Raw genomic sequence first — 15,431 nt, 5'->3', positions numbered from 1 at the left:
CATTCTGCAATCTCCCAGCTTTTTCTCTTGCTTAGTCTCATTTAAATCTCTGTTCTTTGCTAATACACTTATTCTTAGGTGTACTATAAACTATCTCAGTGCTGTTATAGTGAAGTAAAGTCTGAGTCTTCAGCTAACCTCAGAGGCTGATGTGTGCATTGAAGGCAGTGAATTTAATAATTTGTGTGTGTGTCCAGCAAAAGGAACTAGACCCTACTGAGAGACATCTCGGGGGAACTTGAGAACTGGGGTTCACTGATTGTTACCTGCCAGGCAAGATTTGGATGGACAGATTTCTGAGGGGTTGGCTGGCAAGGCAAACAGGCAGGTGTGTCAGGGGTCTGACACACAGTATAACAGCAGCAAACCTCTCCCTTGCTGAGGCAGAGGGGCAATGCAGTGGCTTACAGTTCTGGGTGTCCTAAGCAGAACGCCATATCCCTAATCCTGTCCTGGACAAAGCTAGGAATGAGAGGCATGGAAGGGACTGCTGGCCACATTACAACTGCAGAATAGCCCAGATCAGCACCATGCACAAGTCACTAGAAGTAGAATAATGTGTACCAGCGGGGGGGAAGGGGGAGGTTGTGCATAGAGATTCCTGCTAAATCAGAGAGAGTATGTGAATAATGAGCATGCAGACCACACATGCTGAATACTAGTGTACACGCTATAAACCCTTCAAAATGATTCCTGTTTGTGGAAGACCAGCAGAGCAGCCTGTGTGTAACATTTCAGAAGGGCCCAACCCGGGGCAGCCAAATCCATCCAGCTCTCCTGCTACCATCTGAGGAATGTGCCTATGTAAAGCACGAGGCAGAATTTGGACCTATCAGCAATTCGCAGATTTACACAGTTCCTTTTATTGATTAGGACATTCATTAAGTCACTTTAATGTTTGTAATTATCTGTCCTAAACCCAGTGTACAGTGTAGACCTTGCTGCACTGGCCCCAAAACTAAAGCATCCCAAAGTAACTTTTCTGTGTATTGTTAACAAATCAAAAACAAATCTATTGGGGCAGTTTTAAACAAGTGGAGTGATCCTGCTACTGGAATTTTTACCAGATAATAAAATAGCATTGAACTACAGAGCCATATTGTGTCTTTTGATAGAAAAAGACAGTCATTATGAAAATTATGCAACATTTTGCACCTAATTTTATGTGTAAACACCACCAAATCAGAACACTGAAAGTGAGCAAAAATGTGGACCTTATTGGCCTTGATTGACCAAGGTACTTAAGCATGTGCAAAACTTTAAGATCAGTAGTTTATTCACTTCCATGAACTATTTGCATGCATAAAGTTAGTCATGTGCTTGTGTTTCCCTGAATTGGGGGCGTCGTGATCACAGCTTAAATACCTGCATAAACTGAAAACACTTAAATCTAAAATATAAAAGCCTAATTCAATGCTCTTTGAAGTCAAGGGGAGTCTTCCCATTGACTTTAAGAGGCTTTGGATCAGACCCTAAATCCTCACTTCTTTCTCCTAGACTTTCACCACTACCACGCACTCCTGCACTCATGCCCCACCTCATTATCTTCTTTTATAACCAGTTCAAAAATTAATAATATGAAACAAAAAATGCTGGAGCTAGCAAAATGCATGTCACACTGAAGCAACCCAGCTTGCATTACTTTCAATGTTAGACTGTCCATTCTCTGAGACAGGGACCTTGTCTTACAACATGTCTGTGAAGAGCCATTGAGACCAATGGCACTACACAAATAATAAATTATAATAATATTCATATGAGTAGCCAACAGGATTGGACCTTTTGTCCTTCCTTTGTTTATCCAACTTACTCCTATAAACAAAGCGCAAAGCAAACAAGGAAAGATGGTTTAAACTAGGGTTTTGGCGCGAGTTTTTTTCCAATTAAAAACAAACAAACAAAATGAAGTGATTGTATTTTTGTTTGACAAATTTTTGCAAACATTTTCATTCCCGAGAAAGGGATAGCGCACTAAAATAATGAGACTGTATGAAGGGAAAAAAATTCTAACTTTTAAAAAATGTTTTCCACTGGAAAAAAAGTCCAAGTGTTACTTTGCATAATTTTCTCTCACTTAGAGAAAGTGTTACTTTTAAAAGTGAAGGTTTCTTTCTTTCTTTCTTTCTTTCTTTCTTTCTTTCTTTCTTTCTTTCACTTTTTAACTTTTTAAAAAACTTTTCCTCCATTTTTCTAGGGGAAAAGGAGAGGAAAAAAGTATAAAACTAAGAGGTAGGCATTTTCCACATGAAAATTTTTTTAAAATATTGTGGTTTTTCTCAAACATTTGTTGTTTTGAAATATTTTTGGAAAATGAAAGATTTCTTAGCCAGTGAAGTCACTTTTTTAACAAGAAAACCCAAAACATTTAATCAAAAACATCAAGAAACAGCTCCACTGTGACTATGAACCTTCAAATAAAGGGTAAAGATGTCAGCTGTGTACATTTTACCATCACTTGTATATTTCTGTCTTTTATTGGTTTAATGTTATTTGAATGCAGTTTTCTGTGATTTATCATCAACAATTGACCCTTCCACTCCTCACCCGTTTCCCTCCATCCTTCCCCAACTGGTAGCCTCAATCACCACAATCTCCTAGATGTCTCATTGTGATTTAAAGTTAACATGATCTTTTCCCCAAAACAAAACCCTCTCCACTCCCATAAGATGTGAGCATCTGCTGAGATGTGCTGAGCACCCTCAATGCAGGCTGATCATGTTGAGAGCTTCTCAAGAGTTTCAACCAATCCCTAACTTTGTACGAAGATGAAAATAAAGATCAGTTTCCATGGTGGCAATTTCAATTGCTGATTTTAGGAAAATGAAAAACTTTTCAAAAATTATTATACAAAGCCAGTGAGGAGATTTAAAAATATTCTTAATTTGTAACAATAATTTTACAAACCAATGGTCTGATTTGTTCCCAATGCAATCAATGGCAAAACTTCAGTTGTATTGAGTGGGAGGTGGAGTGTACCTGTAGCAGGGTAGTTACCCCGCTCCAGCCCTGAAGGGGTTAAAGCAGCCCTGGAGAGGGCTGTGGCTGGGAACAGCTAGGCAGATTGGGGGAAGCAGCCACAGCTGGGGCCACGCCCCAATCAGGCCACAGCTGGCCCTTATAAGACGACTGTGGGCGAGAGACTGGAGGAGTCTCACTCTAGCCCTAGAGTGGAAAGGGCTAGCTGCCTCGGAGCTGAGCTGAGCTGAGCTGAGCTGAGCTGTGGAAGAGCAAAGGCAAAGGCAAAGGCAAAAGGAGCTGGGGAGCTCCAGCCAGGTAAACCCCCAGGCTGCAGGTCTTTGTAAAGGCCCAGAAAGGTACTGGGGCTGCAGAGAGGCAGCCTGGGGTTAGGCAGAGGCAGCTGATCCAACCTCCTTGCCAATGATGAGTGGCCATGACAGACTGCAGTTTGCCCCAGGGAGTGGAGCTAGATGATGACCGGCAGCACCCACTTAGGCAAGGTGGGTTTAGAGGGTTGGGAGCTCCCCGGGGAGGGGAGACCCAGAGTGTGGGGATACTGCTGGGGCAGCATCCCAGGGTAAAGGGCACTGGGGTCCAGAAGGGACATGCCTGCCAGCGGCAGAAGAGACATGGGCCTGCAGAGGGAGCTTCGAAGGCTGGAAAGAGCTAATTCCAAGGACGACCAGGAGGAGTGCTGCACTGGTGAGTCGTCATGTTGCTACAGTACCTATAACACCAAACCACATAAAACAAACGAGAAATACCAAAATGAAAGCCAGAGCTAATGTCCTTGAAAGGATATTGGTCATGAGTTCTTTGTCGTTTAGCAAGAGAATCCTCATCACTTATTCCAGCCATCAAATACTTAAGTCCTGTGATCCAGGTGCGAGTCTCCTCTGGATTAGAGGTGATTAGATCTAGTGACTCCATGTGGTTGCCATGGTAAATGGTAAAGCAGCAACTTGGGTCAAAGTTCCCCTCGGTATGGCGATGGAATATTTCAGACTGTCGGCCTTCTGTCACTTTGTAAATTGAATCAATTACAACTGCAAGGAAAAGGGGAACAGAAAAATTAAGCTGCTTGGATGTTCATCCAGTTTCTTTGCATTTTCACATTCTTCTATATTTTTCAAAGTAAGTGTTTTTAAATAAAGGTAAACTCATAAGCCTTCATACTGGAAAAGGCACATTGGGTCACCAGCTGGCCCTTGTACAGGTGCAGGGGTGTGTGTTTAAGCAGCTTCCCCTGACTTGCATTCCTGAGCAGCAAAACTGACAGTGCCAGTGATCTCCTGAGTGTAGGATTTATTTCCTGAAATGCCCATGGAGTACTATTCACTGCAGAAGGGGCAGGGAATAGATGGGGCACTGCCATCCACCACCCCCACGCTGTTTTCCGCCAGCCAGCAGACATGAATAGTCACAGAAGGGAATACGCGCTATATACCATCCTAAGAGAGATCAAAGCAGCTGTGCTTTTCAGCAGTGGCATAGCGCTCATGGAGATATCCTAGTGCTCCTGTAGGGGAAGTATTGCTCCACACAGTTCCAAAACCAGGACAATACTTGACAATCTCAAACTGGCCCTCTGATATGAAAACACCAAAAGTGTTGTTACCTGTAACGTTTCCCTGTTTTTTACTAACTACCAAGCCTTAGTGGCAACAGCAGACCTAATTACTTATCTTTTACTAAGTAAAATACTAGTTCCAGTAGGGACAATTTTGGTCCCTGTTGTTGTTTAGAAGGGATGGAGCAGGAGAATTGTTTAAATTAATAACAAATGTCATGTAATAATTGAAAAATAAATATTTTTATAGAAACAAAATGCCACTATGTTCAAATTTACTTCAAAGCAGTTAGAAAAGACCTAGATTTCATTTGGTATCTGGCAAAGAAATTAAGCAGGCTTTTCTCTGTCATCCTTCCTCCGGCATCCCACAGTACAATCCAAATTAGTAATGCTAGGTTGCTTCAAAGTAACTAGCCCTTCCTAAAGAAGGGCAGCCGGAGAAGAAGCTTTTAAAATAGGTAGGTTCCTTTCTACTAAGCTAGACTGGGAATGTCATCCCAAAGTAACACATAAGACATCTACATTCTGTCACTCAGACTCCATGCTCTTCACTGTCCATCAAGCACCTTACTTGAACACTCCATCTGCAGCTCCTAATCTGTAAGGCAATGATGCAAGAGTAAACTATAAAAGGGTAATTTCAATACATTGATAGATACTATTACTTAAATAACTGGGGTCATTTTTGCAATTTCAAGGAACAGTTGTATTCTTAACTCTGCTACTCCCCTACAATTATACAGTTGGACAAACAGTTTGGGCAGTCCATTATTCCAGATATTTGTTACTTAGGAATAGATCAAAGAATACAAAGCAACATTTAAAATGGACTGCCTTCTCTGACTGTAGAGTCTTATACTATTCAAATAAAATAGTGATGGCCGTACTTTGGCATCTAACCCAGTCATACACGCCCATGAGTTTATTTATGATTCATGTAAATTTGGGTCAGCATTTTCACATTGGCTTGAATTATGTTCTCTGTTTAATTAAAGAAGCAGTATTTCCTTTTAACTGCAATACTTGGAAAATTATAGACAAAATACAGCAATGACTTACACACTGTGCACAAGGAGGTCAATGGAGCTCCCACACTGAAGTCAGTGCTTAATTGGGTGTGCTAGGTTTTAAAAAAAAATATTATTGACTATTTAACTACATTTATAAGACACCCATCTCTATAGTCTATGTAGCACACTTTAAATCATTTAGATCAATAGAAGTATCACTTACCCCAAAATGGGTAGTGAACACTTCTCAGCATCCTGCAGAAGCCAAACTAACTCCCTTGAAAGGACTAAGGATGACTGACTACCAGGCAGGGAACTCAACTGTACCTACAAAGCTTGAGCATAAAGATTTACAACACATCACACTGCAGAAGTACTCTGGTTCAGATTTTTGGCAGGAACATATTCCAGAGCTGAAGGTCCACTACTCACATCATCCTACCACCAGTTAATGTGAGCTCTACTTTTGGGGTCAGACAGGCAAAGTGTCCCTTCTGTAAGTAGGTGCTATGATGAGGCATAGGGGCAAAGCTGATCTCTAAGATACCTGGGACCTTGACCACATATGGCTTTTGTGATGGCAACCAGCACCTTTAACTGACAGCAAGTGAATAACACACCAGACTGATTTATTATGGTCTAAGCGGTCTGTCCTTCACATAAGGCAGGCACGCCACATTCCGCACTAGCTGAAACTTCCAAGTGTCTCCCAAGCATAGCACATTAGCATAGCCCTGAGGTGAAGAAAGTCTTGGGTGTCACGATAAGGTCTACCTTTGAAAGGAAAGGATGCAGTCTCTTGACCAACTGTAGATAACAGAAGGTGTTTCTGGCCACAGCTGCTATATGGGAACCAAGAAGCAGTGAGTAATGAGTCCAGTCAAACTCCTTGACTGAGAACCATTTTGAGAATAAGTGAGCAAGTCTCCTCAACTGAGTCCCTAAAAACACTTTCCCCTGCCAAACCCACCCATCTTAGCTGAAATGAGCCTAAGGTCAATTGGTTTCACCCAGGTCCCTATTTAGGGTATGTCTACACTATGAAATTAGGTTGAATTTATAGAAGTCTATTTTGTAGAAAGCGTTTTTATACAGTCGAGTGTGTGTGTCCCCACACAAATGCTCTAAGTGCATGTAGTCGGTGGACTGTGTCCACAGTACCAAGGCAACAGTCAACTTCCGGAGCTTAGCACTGTGGGTAGCTATCCCACAGTTCCCGCAGTCTCCACTGCCCATTTGAATTCTGGGTAGAAATCCCAGTGCCTGATGGGGCTAAAACATTGTCGCGGGTGGTTCTGGGTACATATCGTCAAGCCCCCGTTCCCTCCCTCCCTCTGTAAAAGCAAGGGCAGACAATCGTTTTGCACCTTTTTTCTTGAGTTAACTGTGCAGACGCCATACCACGGCAAGCATGGAGCCCGCTCAGCTAACCGTCACCGTATGTCTCCTAGGTGCTGGCGGACGTGGTACTGCATTGCTACACAGCAGCAGTTAATTGCCTTTTGGCAGCAGACAGTGCAGTATGACTGGTCGCTGTCATCGACGTAGTCCTGGGTGCTCTTTTAACGGGGCGCCTGGGCAAACATGGGAGTGACTCAGCCAGGTCATTTCCCTTGTTTCGTCTCATGGCGATTGAGTCCTACTGGCAGTGCACTGTCTTTTAAGTTACAGCCAGCAGAAGACGATGGCCAGTAGTCATACTGCACCGTCTTCTGCCGAGCACCCAGGAGGTGATGATGGCTAGCGGTCGTACTGCACAGTCTGCTGCCAGCATGATGTATAAAGATAGATGAAGTGGCTCAAAACAAGAAATAGACCAGATTTGTTTTGTATTCATTTTCTCCTCCCTCTCTCCCTCCCTCTATGAAACCAACGGCCTGCTAAACCCAGTTTTGAGTTCTATCCTTGAGGCAGCCATTCAGTTTCTCGCAAAGCCACACCCTTGGTTGATTTTAATTCCCTGTAAGCCAACCCTGTAAGCCATGTTGTCAGTCGCCCCTCCCTCCGTCAGGGCAACAGCAGACAATCGTTCCATGCCTTTTTTCTGTGCAGATGCCATACCACGGCAAGCATGGAGCCCACTCAGATCACTTTGGCAATTAGGAGCACATTAAACACCACACGCATTATCCAGCAGTATATGCAGCACCAGAACCTGGCAAAGCAAAACCGGGCGAGTAGGCAACATCAGCGCGGTGACGAGAATGGTGAGTACATGGACACAGACTTCTCTCAAAGCACAGGCCCTGCCAATGTGGGCATCATGGTGCTAATGGGGCAGGTTCATGCGGTGGAACGCCGATTCTGGGCTCGGGAAACAAGCACAGACTGGTGGGCCCACATAGTGTTGCAGGTCTGGGACGATTCCCAGTGGCTGCGAAACTTTTGTATGCATAAGGACACTTTCATGGAACTTTGTGACTTGCTTTCCCCTGACTTGAGGCGCAAGAATACCAAGATGAGAGCAGCCCTCACAGTTGAGAAGCGAGTGGCAATAGCCCTGTGGAAGTTTGCAACACCAGACAGCTACCGGTCAGTCGGGAATCAATTTGGAGTGGGCAAATCTACTGTGGGGGCTGCTGTGATGCAAATAGCCAACGCAATCAAAGATAGGCTGATATCAAGGGTAGTGACCCTGGGAAATGTGCAGGTCTGAGTGGATGGCTTTGCTGCAATGGGATTCCCTAACTGTGGTGGGGCCATAGACGGAACCCATATCCCTATCTTGGCACCGGAGCACCAAGCCAGCGAGTACATAAACCGCAAGGGGTACTTTTCAATAGTGCTGCAAGCACTGGTGGATCACAAGGGATGTTTCACCAACATCAACGTGGGATGGCCGGGAAAGGAACATGACCCTCGCATCTTCAGGAACTCTGGTCTGTTTCAAAAGCTGCAGGAAGGGACTTACTTCCCAGACCAGAAAATAACCATTGGGGATGTTGAAATTCCTATAGTTATCCTTGGGGACCCAGCCAACCCCTTAATGCCATGGCTCATGAATCCATACATAGGCAGCCTGGAGAGTAGTCAGGAGCTGTTCAACTACAGGCTGAGCAAGTGCAGAATGGCGGTAGAATGTGCATGTGGACATTTAAAAGCGCGCTGGCTCAGTTTACTGACTCGGTTAGACCTCAGCGAAACCAATATTCCCACTGTTATTACTGCTTGCTGTGCGCTCCACAATATCTGTGAGAGTAAGGGGGAGATGTTTATGGCAGGGTGGGAGGTTGAGGCAAATCACGAGGGCAGTTAGAAGAGCACAGGAGGGTGCGGTGCACATCGGAGAAGCTTTGAAAACCAGTTTCATGACTGGCCAGGCTACGGTGTGAAAGTTCTGTTTGTTTCTCCTTGATGAAATCCCCCAGCCCTTGGTTCACTCTACTTCCCTGTAAGCTAACCACCCTCCCCACCTCCCTTCGATCACCGCTTGCAGAGGCAATAAAGTCATTCTTGCTTCACATTCATGCATTCTTTATTAATTCATCACACAAATAGGGGGATAATTACCAAGGTAGCCCAGGAGGGGTGGTGGAGGAGGAAAGGACAAGGCCACACAGCACTTTAAAAGTTTAAAACTTATTGAATGCCAGCCTTCTGTTACTTGGGCAATCCTCTGGGGTGGAGTTGCTGGGTGGCCGGAGGCCCCCCCACCGTGTTCTTGGACGTCTGGGTGAGGAGGCTATGGAACTTGGGGAGGAGGGTGGTTGGTTCCATAGGGGCTGTAGCGGCGGTCTGTGCTCCTGCTGCCTTTCCTGCAGCTCAACCATATGCTGGAGCATATTAGTTTGATCCTCCAGCAGCCTCAGCATTGAATCCTGCCTCCTCTCATCACGCTGCTGCCACCTTTCAGCTTCAGCCCTCTTTTCAGCCCGTCACTTACTCTCTTCAGCTCGCCACCTCTCCTCCCGGTCATTTTGTGCTTTCCTGCACTCTGACATTGTCTACCTCCATGCATTCGTCTGTGCTCTGTCAGTGTGGGAGGACAGCATGAGCTCAGAGAACATTTCATCGTGAGTGCGTTTTTTTCGCCTTCTAGTCTTCGCTAGCCTCTGGGAAGGAGAAGATCCTGTGATCCTTGAAACACATGCAGCTGGTGGAGAAAAAAAAAAGGGACAGTGGTATTTGAAAAGACACATTTTATAGAACAATGGGTACGTTCTTTCACGGTAAACCCTGCTGTTAACATTACATACATAGCACATGTGCTTTCGTTACAACGTCGCATTTTGCCTCCCCCCTCCGCCCACCCCTGCGTGGCTAACAGCAGGGAACATTTCTGTTCAGCCATAGGTAAACAGCCCAGCAGGAATGGGCACCTCTGAATGTCCCCTTAAGAAAAGCACCCTATTTCAACCAGGTGACCATGAATGATATCACTCTCCTGAGGATAACACAGAGAGATAAAGAGCGGATGTTATTTGAACGCCAGCAAACATACGCTGCAATGCTTTGTTCTACAATGATTCCCGAGTACGTGCTACTGGCCTGGAGTGGTAAAGTGTCCTACCATGGTGGATGGAATAAGGCTGCCCTCCCCAGAAACCTTTTGCAAAGGCTTTGGGAGTATATCCAGGAGAGCCACGAATGCCAGGGCAAATTAATCAATAAACATGCTGGCTTTTAAACCTTTTATAGTATTTTAAAAGGTACACTCACCAAAGGTCCCTTCTCCACCTGGTGGGTCCGGGAGGCAGCATTGGGTGGTTTTGGGGGGTACTGGCTCCAGGTCCAGGGTGAGAAACAGTTCCTGGCTGTCGGGAAAACCGGTTTCTCCGCTTGTTTGCTGTGAGCTATCTACAGCCTCCTCATCATCGTCTTCCTCGTCCCCAAAACCTGCTTCCATGTTGCCTCCATCTCCATTGAAGGAGTCAAACAACACGGCTGGGGTAGTGGTGGCTGAACCCCCTAAAATGGCATGCAGCTCATCATAGAAGCGGCATGTTTGGGGCTCTGACCTGGAGCGGCCGTTCACCTCTCTGGTTTTCTGGTAAGCTTGCCTCAGCTCCTTAAGTTTCACGTGGCACTGCTTCGGGTCCCTGTTATGGCCTCTGTCTTTCGTGCCCTGGGAGATTTTCAAAAATGTTTTGGCATTTTGAAAACTGGAACGTAGTTCTGATAGCACGGATTCCTCTCCCCATACAGCGATCAGATCCCGTACCTCCCGTTCAGTCCATGCTGGAGCTCTTTTGTGATTCTGGGACTCCATCATGGTCACCCCTGCTGATGAGCTCTGCATGGTCACCTGCAGCTTGCCACACTGGCCAAACAGGCAACTGAAATTCAAAAGTTCGCGGGCCTTTTCCTGTCTACCTGGTCAGTGCATCTGAGTTGAGAGTGCTGTCCAGAGCGGTCACAATGGAGCACTCTGGGATAGCTCCCGGAGGCCAATACCATGTAATTGCGTCCACAGTACCCCAAATTTGACCCAGCAAAACCGATTTCAGCGCTAATCCCCTTGCCGGGGTGGAGTAAGGAAATCGATTTTAAGAGCCCTTTAAGTCGAAAAAAAGAGCTTCGTCATGTGGACTGGTGCAGGGTTACATCGATTTAACGCTGCTAAATTCGACCTCAATGCCTAGTGTAGACCAGGGCCAAGAGACATTTGTAGTAACACCTCACTGACAAAGGGTCTTGTTTAAATTTGGAGCAGGAGAGAAACAAAATGGATAAGGGAGGCATTTTAAAATAGTATGTGCTTTTATGTTTATGAAATCATTTAAAAACTATTATTTGTACAACTACTTATCATGCCTCTTTCCCACACAAAGACCTCTCTGATGCCTCACAGGAAGATGAAGGCAACATGAATGCCAGGATCATAGAGGGCTATTTTCCAATGTTGCTAGAGACACCTGAAGACTTGCCATAGGAACTTGAAGCATCTCTTTTCAAATGTACTCAGCTGTCATCCCCCAGCCCTACAGCATGGTTCAACACTGAAAAGTGGCCAGGACCATCCCTTCCCATACACAAAGTACGCAGCTGCATAGGACAGCTCCTCCCCCGCCCCCCAGAGGGGGGCTGCATAGCGCACCAAAATGGCAAGGGACGGCCCGGAAAGTGGCTATGTAAAATTGGCATGTTTTGGTGCCCTACACAGCTGCCTGCTGCTCCAGCCCCTGCTCCGCCTCATCCCCATGGTCCCCACTCCTTCTCTGTCCCAGCCCTACCTCTTCCCAGCCCTGCTCCGCCCAGCCCCGTCCCCACTCCACCCCTTCCCCAAAGCCCCACCCCTGCTCTGCCTCTGCCCTGCCTTTTCCCACCTCTGCTCTGCCCCAGCTGCACCCTAACTCCCTTGAGAACTGCAGCAGCGGTCGGGTCCCTGCACTCACAGGGCGGCAGTAAGTGGAGGGACCGGGCCCCAGCCCACTCCACACCACTGGCTCCCAGCCATGCCACCGGTGAGTGCTGGGGGGTGGTTCCCCCTTGCCTCTGAGGCCCCAAGGCTGGGAACCAGGGAAGCAGAGCGGAGCGGGCTGGGGACAGGTCATTCCACTTCCTGTCGCCCTGTGGGTGCGGGGTCAGGCCCACCCTGCACTCATCAGGCGGCAGGAAGTTGAGCGACCTAGCCCCAACCCGCTCCGCCAGTTCGTGCTGGGGGATGGTTTCCCCCCGCCCCCCAAACCTGCTCCTGCCCCCCCAAAGGCCCAGGGCCAGCCCCCCACCCCCGCAGAGGCCTGGGACCCCACACTTTTCCCCCTCACCCACGGGGGCGCTGTGTAGGGCACCAAAATGGCTAGGGATGGCCCTGAAAGTGACTAGGTAAAATTGGCATCTTTTTACACAACAGATTTGCTCCTTGTGCGTCCTCATTCTTAGCTGTTGAGTGACAAAAATAAAGTTGTTTTATTGGTTTTTACTCCCGCTGGACCTGTAGAGCAAACACAGTTAACAGAAGACAAGCTGGATTCTATTTCTTCTTCTGCATCATCAACAGATAATTCACTAAATTCCAATTACTTACACCTAGGCAAACCCATAGGTGTCACCAAGAAAATAATCTGAAAACAGTGGAAATACATGGATGTATTTGATTTAATATAGCCTCCCAAATTGTTGTTAGTGATGATGATGTGCAAAACGGAATAACCCAGCCTGACATTCCATTTAGACTGAATTGGCTAATTGAAATGACACATAATTTCACTTGGAAACTTAGTGCATTTTAAACAGCACTCAAGGAGAGACAATATACATGAAACCCCTCAGTAACATTTTTATAGCCACTTTTCAGGGCAGAACTGCGCTTTAAAGATCAATAATGCCAAATTCACTCATCCCTTCTGTTCTTAAATAACAGCAAAAACATGTTGCGGGCATGTCACCTGATGCTGTCAGATTCAATCTGGCCCACAAGCAAGCTGTCACCAAACCTTAAACCAGCAGAAATATTTCCAGGATGTTTTTGCCAAACTCCAGTTGAAGCAGTGCACAGGGACTGGATATCTGCTTGGCTCTTACATGCGTCACACTCCTTACACCCTCTACTCACACTGTGCACCAGTATAAGGTCTAGGTGGAATCTGGCTCTAAATAAATATGATGTGGCCTTTTCACTAAATATGTTAATAACAATAAGGATTTCTATAAATTATCTTAACATTTCTGGTTCCTTTTCTTTTAAATCTGGAGTTGGATCAGGATATAAGATATTACACAGATTAAACTAGTATCTGGACTATTTTAGAAAATGTATTTAATTGTAGGTTCTTATCTTCCCATATGAGGACAGTGTAGTAAGACCAACAGTCTTCTCCTGGTCAATTTATGCCAGATCTATCCTATAAAGTAATTTGTTGGAAAATATTACTACATGGTTAAACTGGCATTTGTACTGTACAGTGCATGTATGCCAACATGCTACTAAACTGCTACTATTAACAGAAATATGTATTTTTTCTGGCAATTACAGTGCCTTTCACAATGTATTTATTGGGCAAAAATGGTCAATAAGTGTTTATAAGTATATCACATTTACAAGTATCACTAATAAGATTTTATAAACTGAAAGATACATACTGTAAAGTACAGTTTTTCTCTATAAACCATGTGAATTCATATTCCAGTGCACAATTATTCAAGTAATTAAAAGAAATGTTAAGAGAATTTACTTTTAGCCTTTTCACTTTTTCTGGACGGTCTCCATCTGATGCAAGTTCTGTGTTCATCCAGGTAAAAGAGACGTACTAGCCCTTTTGTTCCACTCTTCAGTTTAATCATCTGAGTCCCAGACTGCATTACACTCATACATCTTTCAACTGAAAAGAAGATTAGAACAAAGTCAACTAAAAGTCTATTTTGTCACACTAATAAAAAGGACTTAACAACTTTTAAACATCTAGCTACCATATAAAACCTTTGATTTGCACCTTATGTGACAGGAATTAAACATTAATCTAAGAGAATAAAATTGGAAATGGAGTAGTTTTTAGAAGGCTTTGTAAAATCTAATTAAATACAAGCATGAGAACTGAATCTATCACTTTAGAATACAAAATAATTATTAATGTATAGAGATGGTACTTGGTTCCACAGGACAGCCATATATTCCTGTTCAAAGAAAGAATAATGTTTAGCTTCTTTAAATACTTGGGAGTCTGCTTCCATCACCAGAAATCCAAATGCCCTGTACAGGTTTTCAAGTCCAGAAACAATGAGCACCAAAGACATCCTATTGCTTTCACATCTGTAAATTCCAGTCAGATAAAATCCTATCATACAAACATGATTTAAAATAGCAGTTCAATAAGTGATACTTATTCAGCACTAATATTTTAAGGTTGGGATTTATCAAAAATTAAAGTTGAATATTATCTACTGACACCAACAATTAATATATTCATAGCAGCATCACAAAAGAGAAGCTGTAGTATTTTGTACTAAGAGGGACTCACCATATCATGATTATGCATATGTGCATATTTTGTTTTAACAGAGTGGGGGGATGGCTGTATATTTTAAAAAGGAAACAGCAAATGTCCAAATGTAAAGGCTTCTATGTTGAAATTATTGACATTTTTTAAAGCAGATTATGTAGTTCAGTTAAATATTTCAGATTTTGTTATAAAGTGCATATGCACTATAAAACATACCCTACCAGGATACTGCTATCTGTATTTTGATCTGTAAACTTGAATTGTTTATATTTTATAACATTAAAGACCTGATTCTGATCTTACAGCAGTTTTACTCCTCTATAACTGTGTAGTAACTGTAGAGTTACTAATAGTTCACACCACTCTGTGAGATGAGAAACAGGTCCCAAAACTCTTTTACACTTTTTCATTACCCTGCCATTGTTTCATCATGAAAACAGGCACATTTCAGCTATACTACAGGTGTTTCATCTCTACAAATAGTCAATCCATAGTAACCCAAAGAACCCATCAAACATTGTAGGATTACCCTTATTTGCTCTTCAAACTGACTCAGTCACAGGTATTCATCCATCAACCAATATTCTTGTGTCTGGGCACAAATGTCACAAAATACCTGACCATTACAGCACACAAGTCTGCACTTAAAAAAAAAATTACACAGGAAAAAGGCAGAGTTGGAGTTGGACACAATGTCTCATGGAAATTGTATATGTGACGACTGTAAAATGTCATCTTCAAGTGTCTCATACAAACCATTTTTTAAAATTTTTCTGCAAGACAATAAATTCCTAGCATGCCTCTTCCTTATCTCTGTAATCACAAATGAGCAGTAATAGGATCCCATTATTTTGTGAAATGCTGCTTCGATTATGCTAATGGAAAGCCTTTCTGAAAATAGAACATTAAAAACAGTCTTTTTTGTTTTGACAAGTTCCCACTGCACTAACTTGGGTATTTACTCTTATTTCTCAGAAGGAGAAGACAAACAAAGTAGCACATCTAATCACA

General features: G+C 44.0%; 1 protein-coding gene across 6 annotated transcripts in view; it reads right to left on the bottom strand.

The window, feature by feature from the left end:
* PLCH1 (phospholipase C eta 1) overlaps positions 1 to 15,431 on the bottom strand; it is a 170,562-nt gene that overhangs the window by 68,929 nt on the left and 86,202 nt on the right. For all 6 annotated transcript variants that reach the window (XM_043492498.1, XM_043492499.1, XM_043492500.1 and 3 more), the window contains 2 exons: positions 13,656 to 13,802; positions 3,761 to 4,004 (listed from right to left, as the gene is read on the bottom strand). In XM_043492498.1, coding sequence (XP_043348433.1) covers positions 3,761 to 4,004; positions 13,656 to 13,802 — 391 coding nt within the window. The remainder of the gene's footprint in view (positions 1 to 3,760; positions 4,005 to 13,655; positions 13,803 to 15,431) is intronic.

The sequence above is a fragment of the Dermochelys coriacea genome, chromosome 9 (genome assembly GCF_009764565.3).
Source record: "Dermochelys coriacea isolate rDerCor1 chromosome 9, rDerCor1.pri.v4, whole genome shotgun sequence".
In the NCBI taxonomy this organism is placed as follows: Eukaryota; Metazoa; Chordata; order Testudines; family Dermochelyidae; genus Dermochelys; species Dermochelys coriacea.
This window is presented reverse-complemented; position numbering and strand designations above follow the sequence as displayed.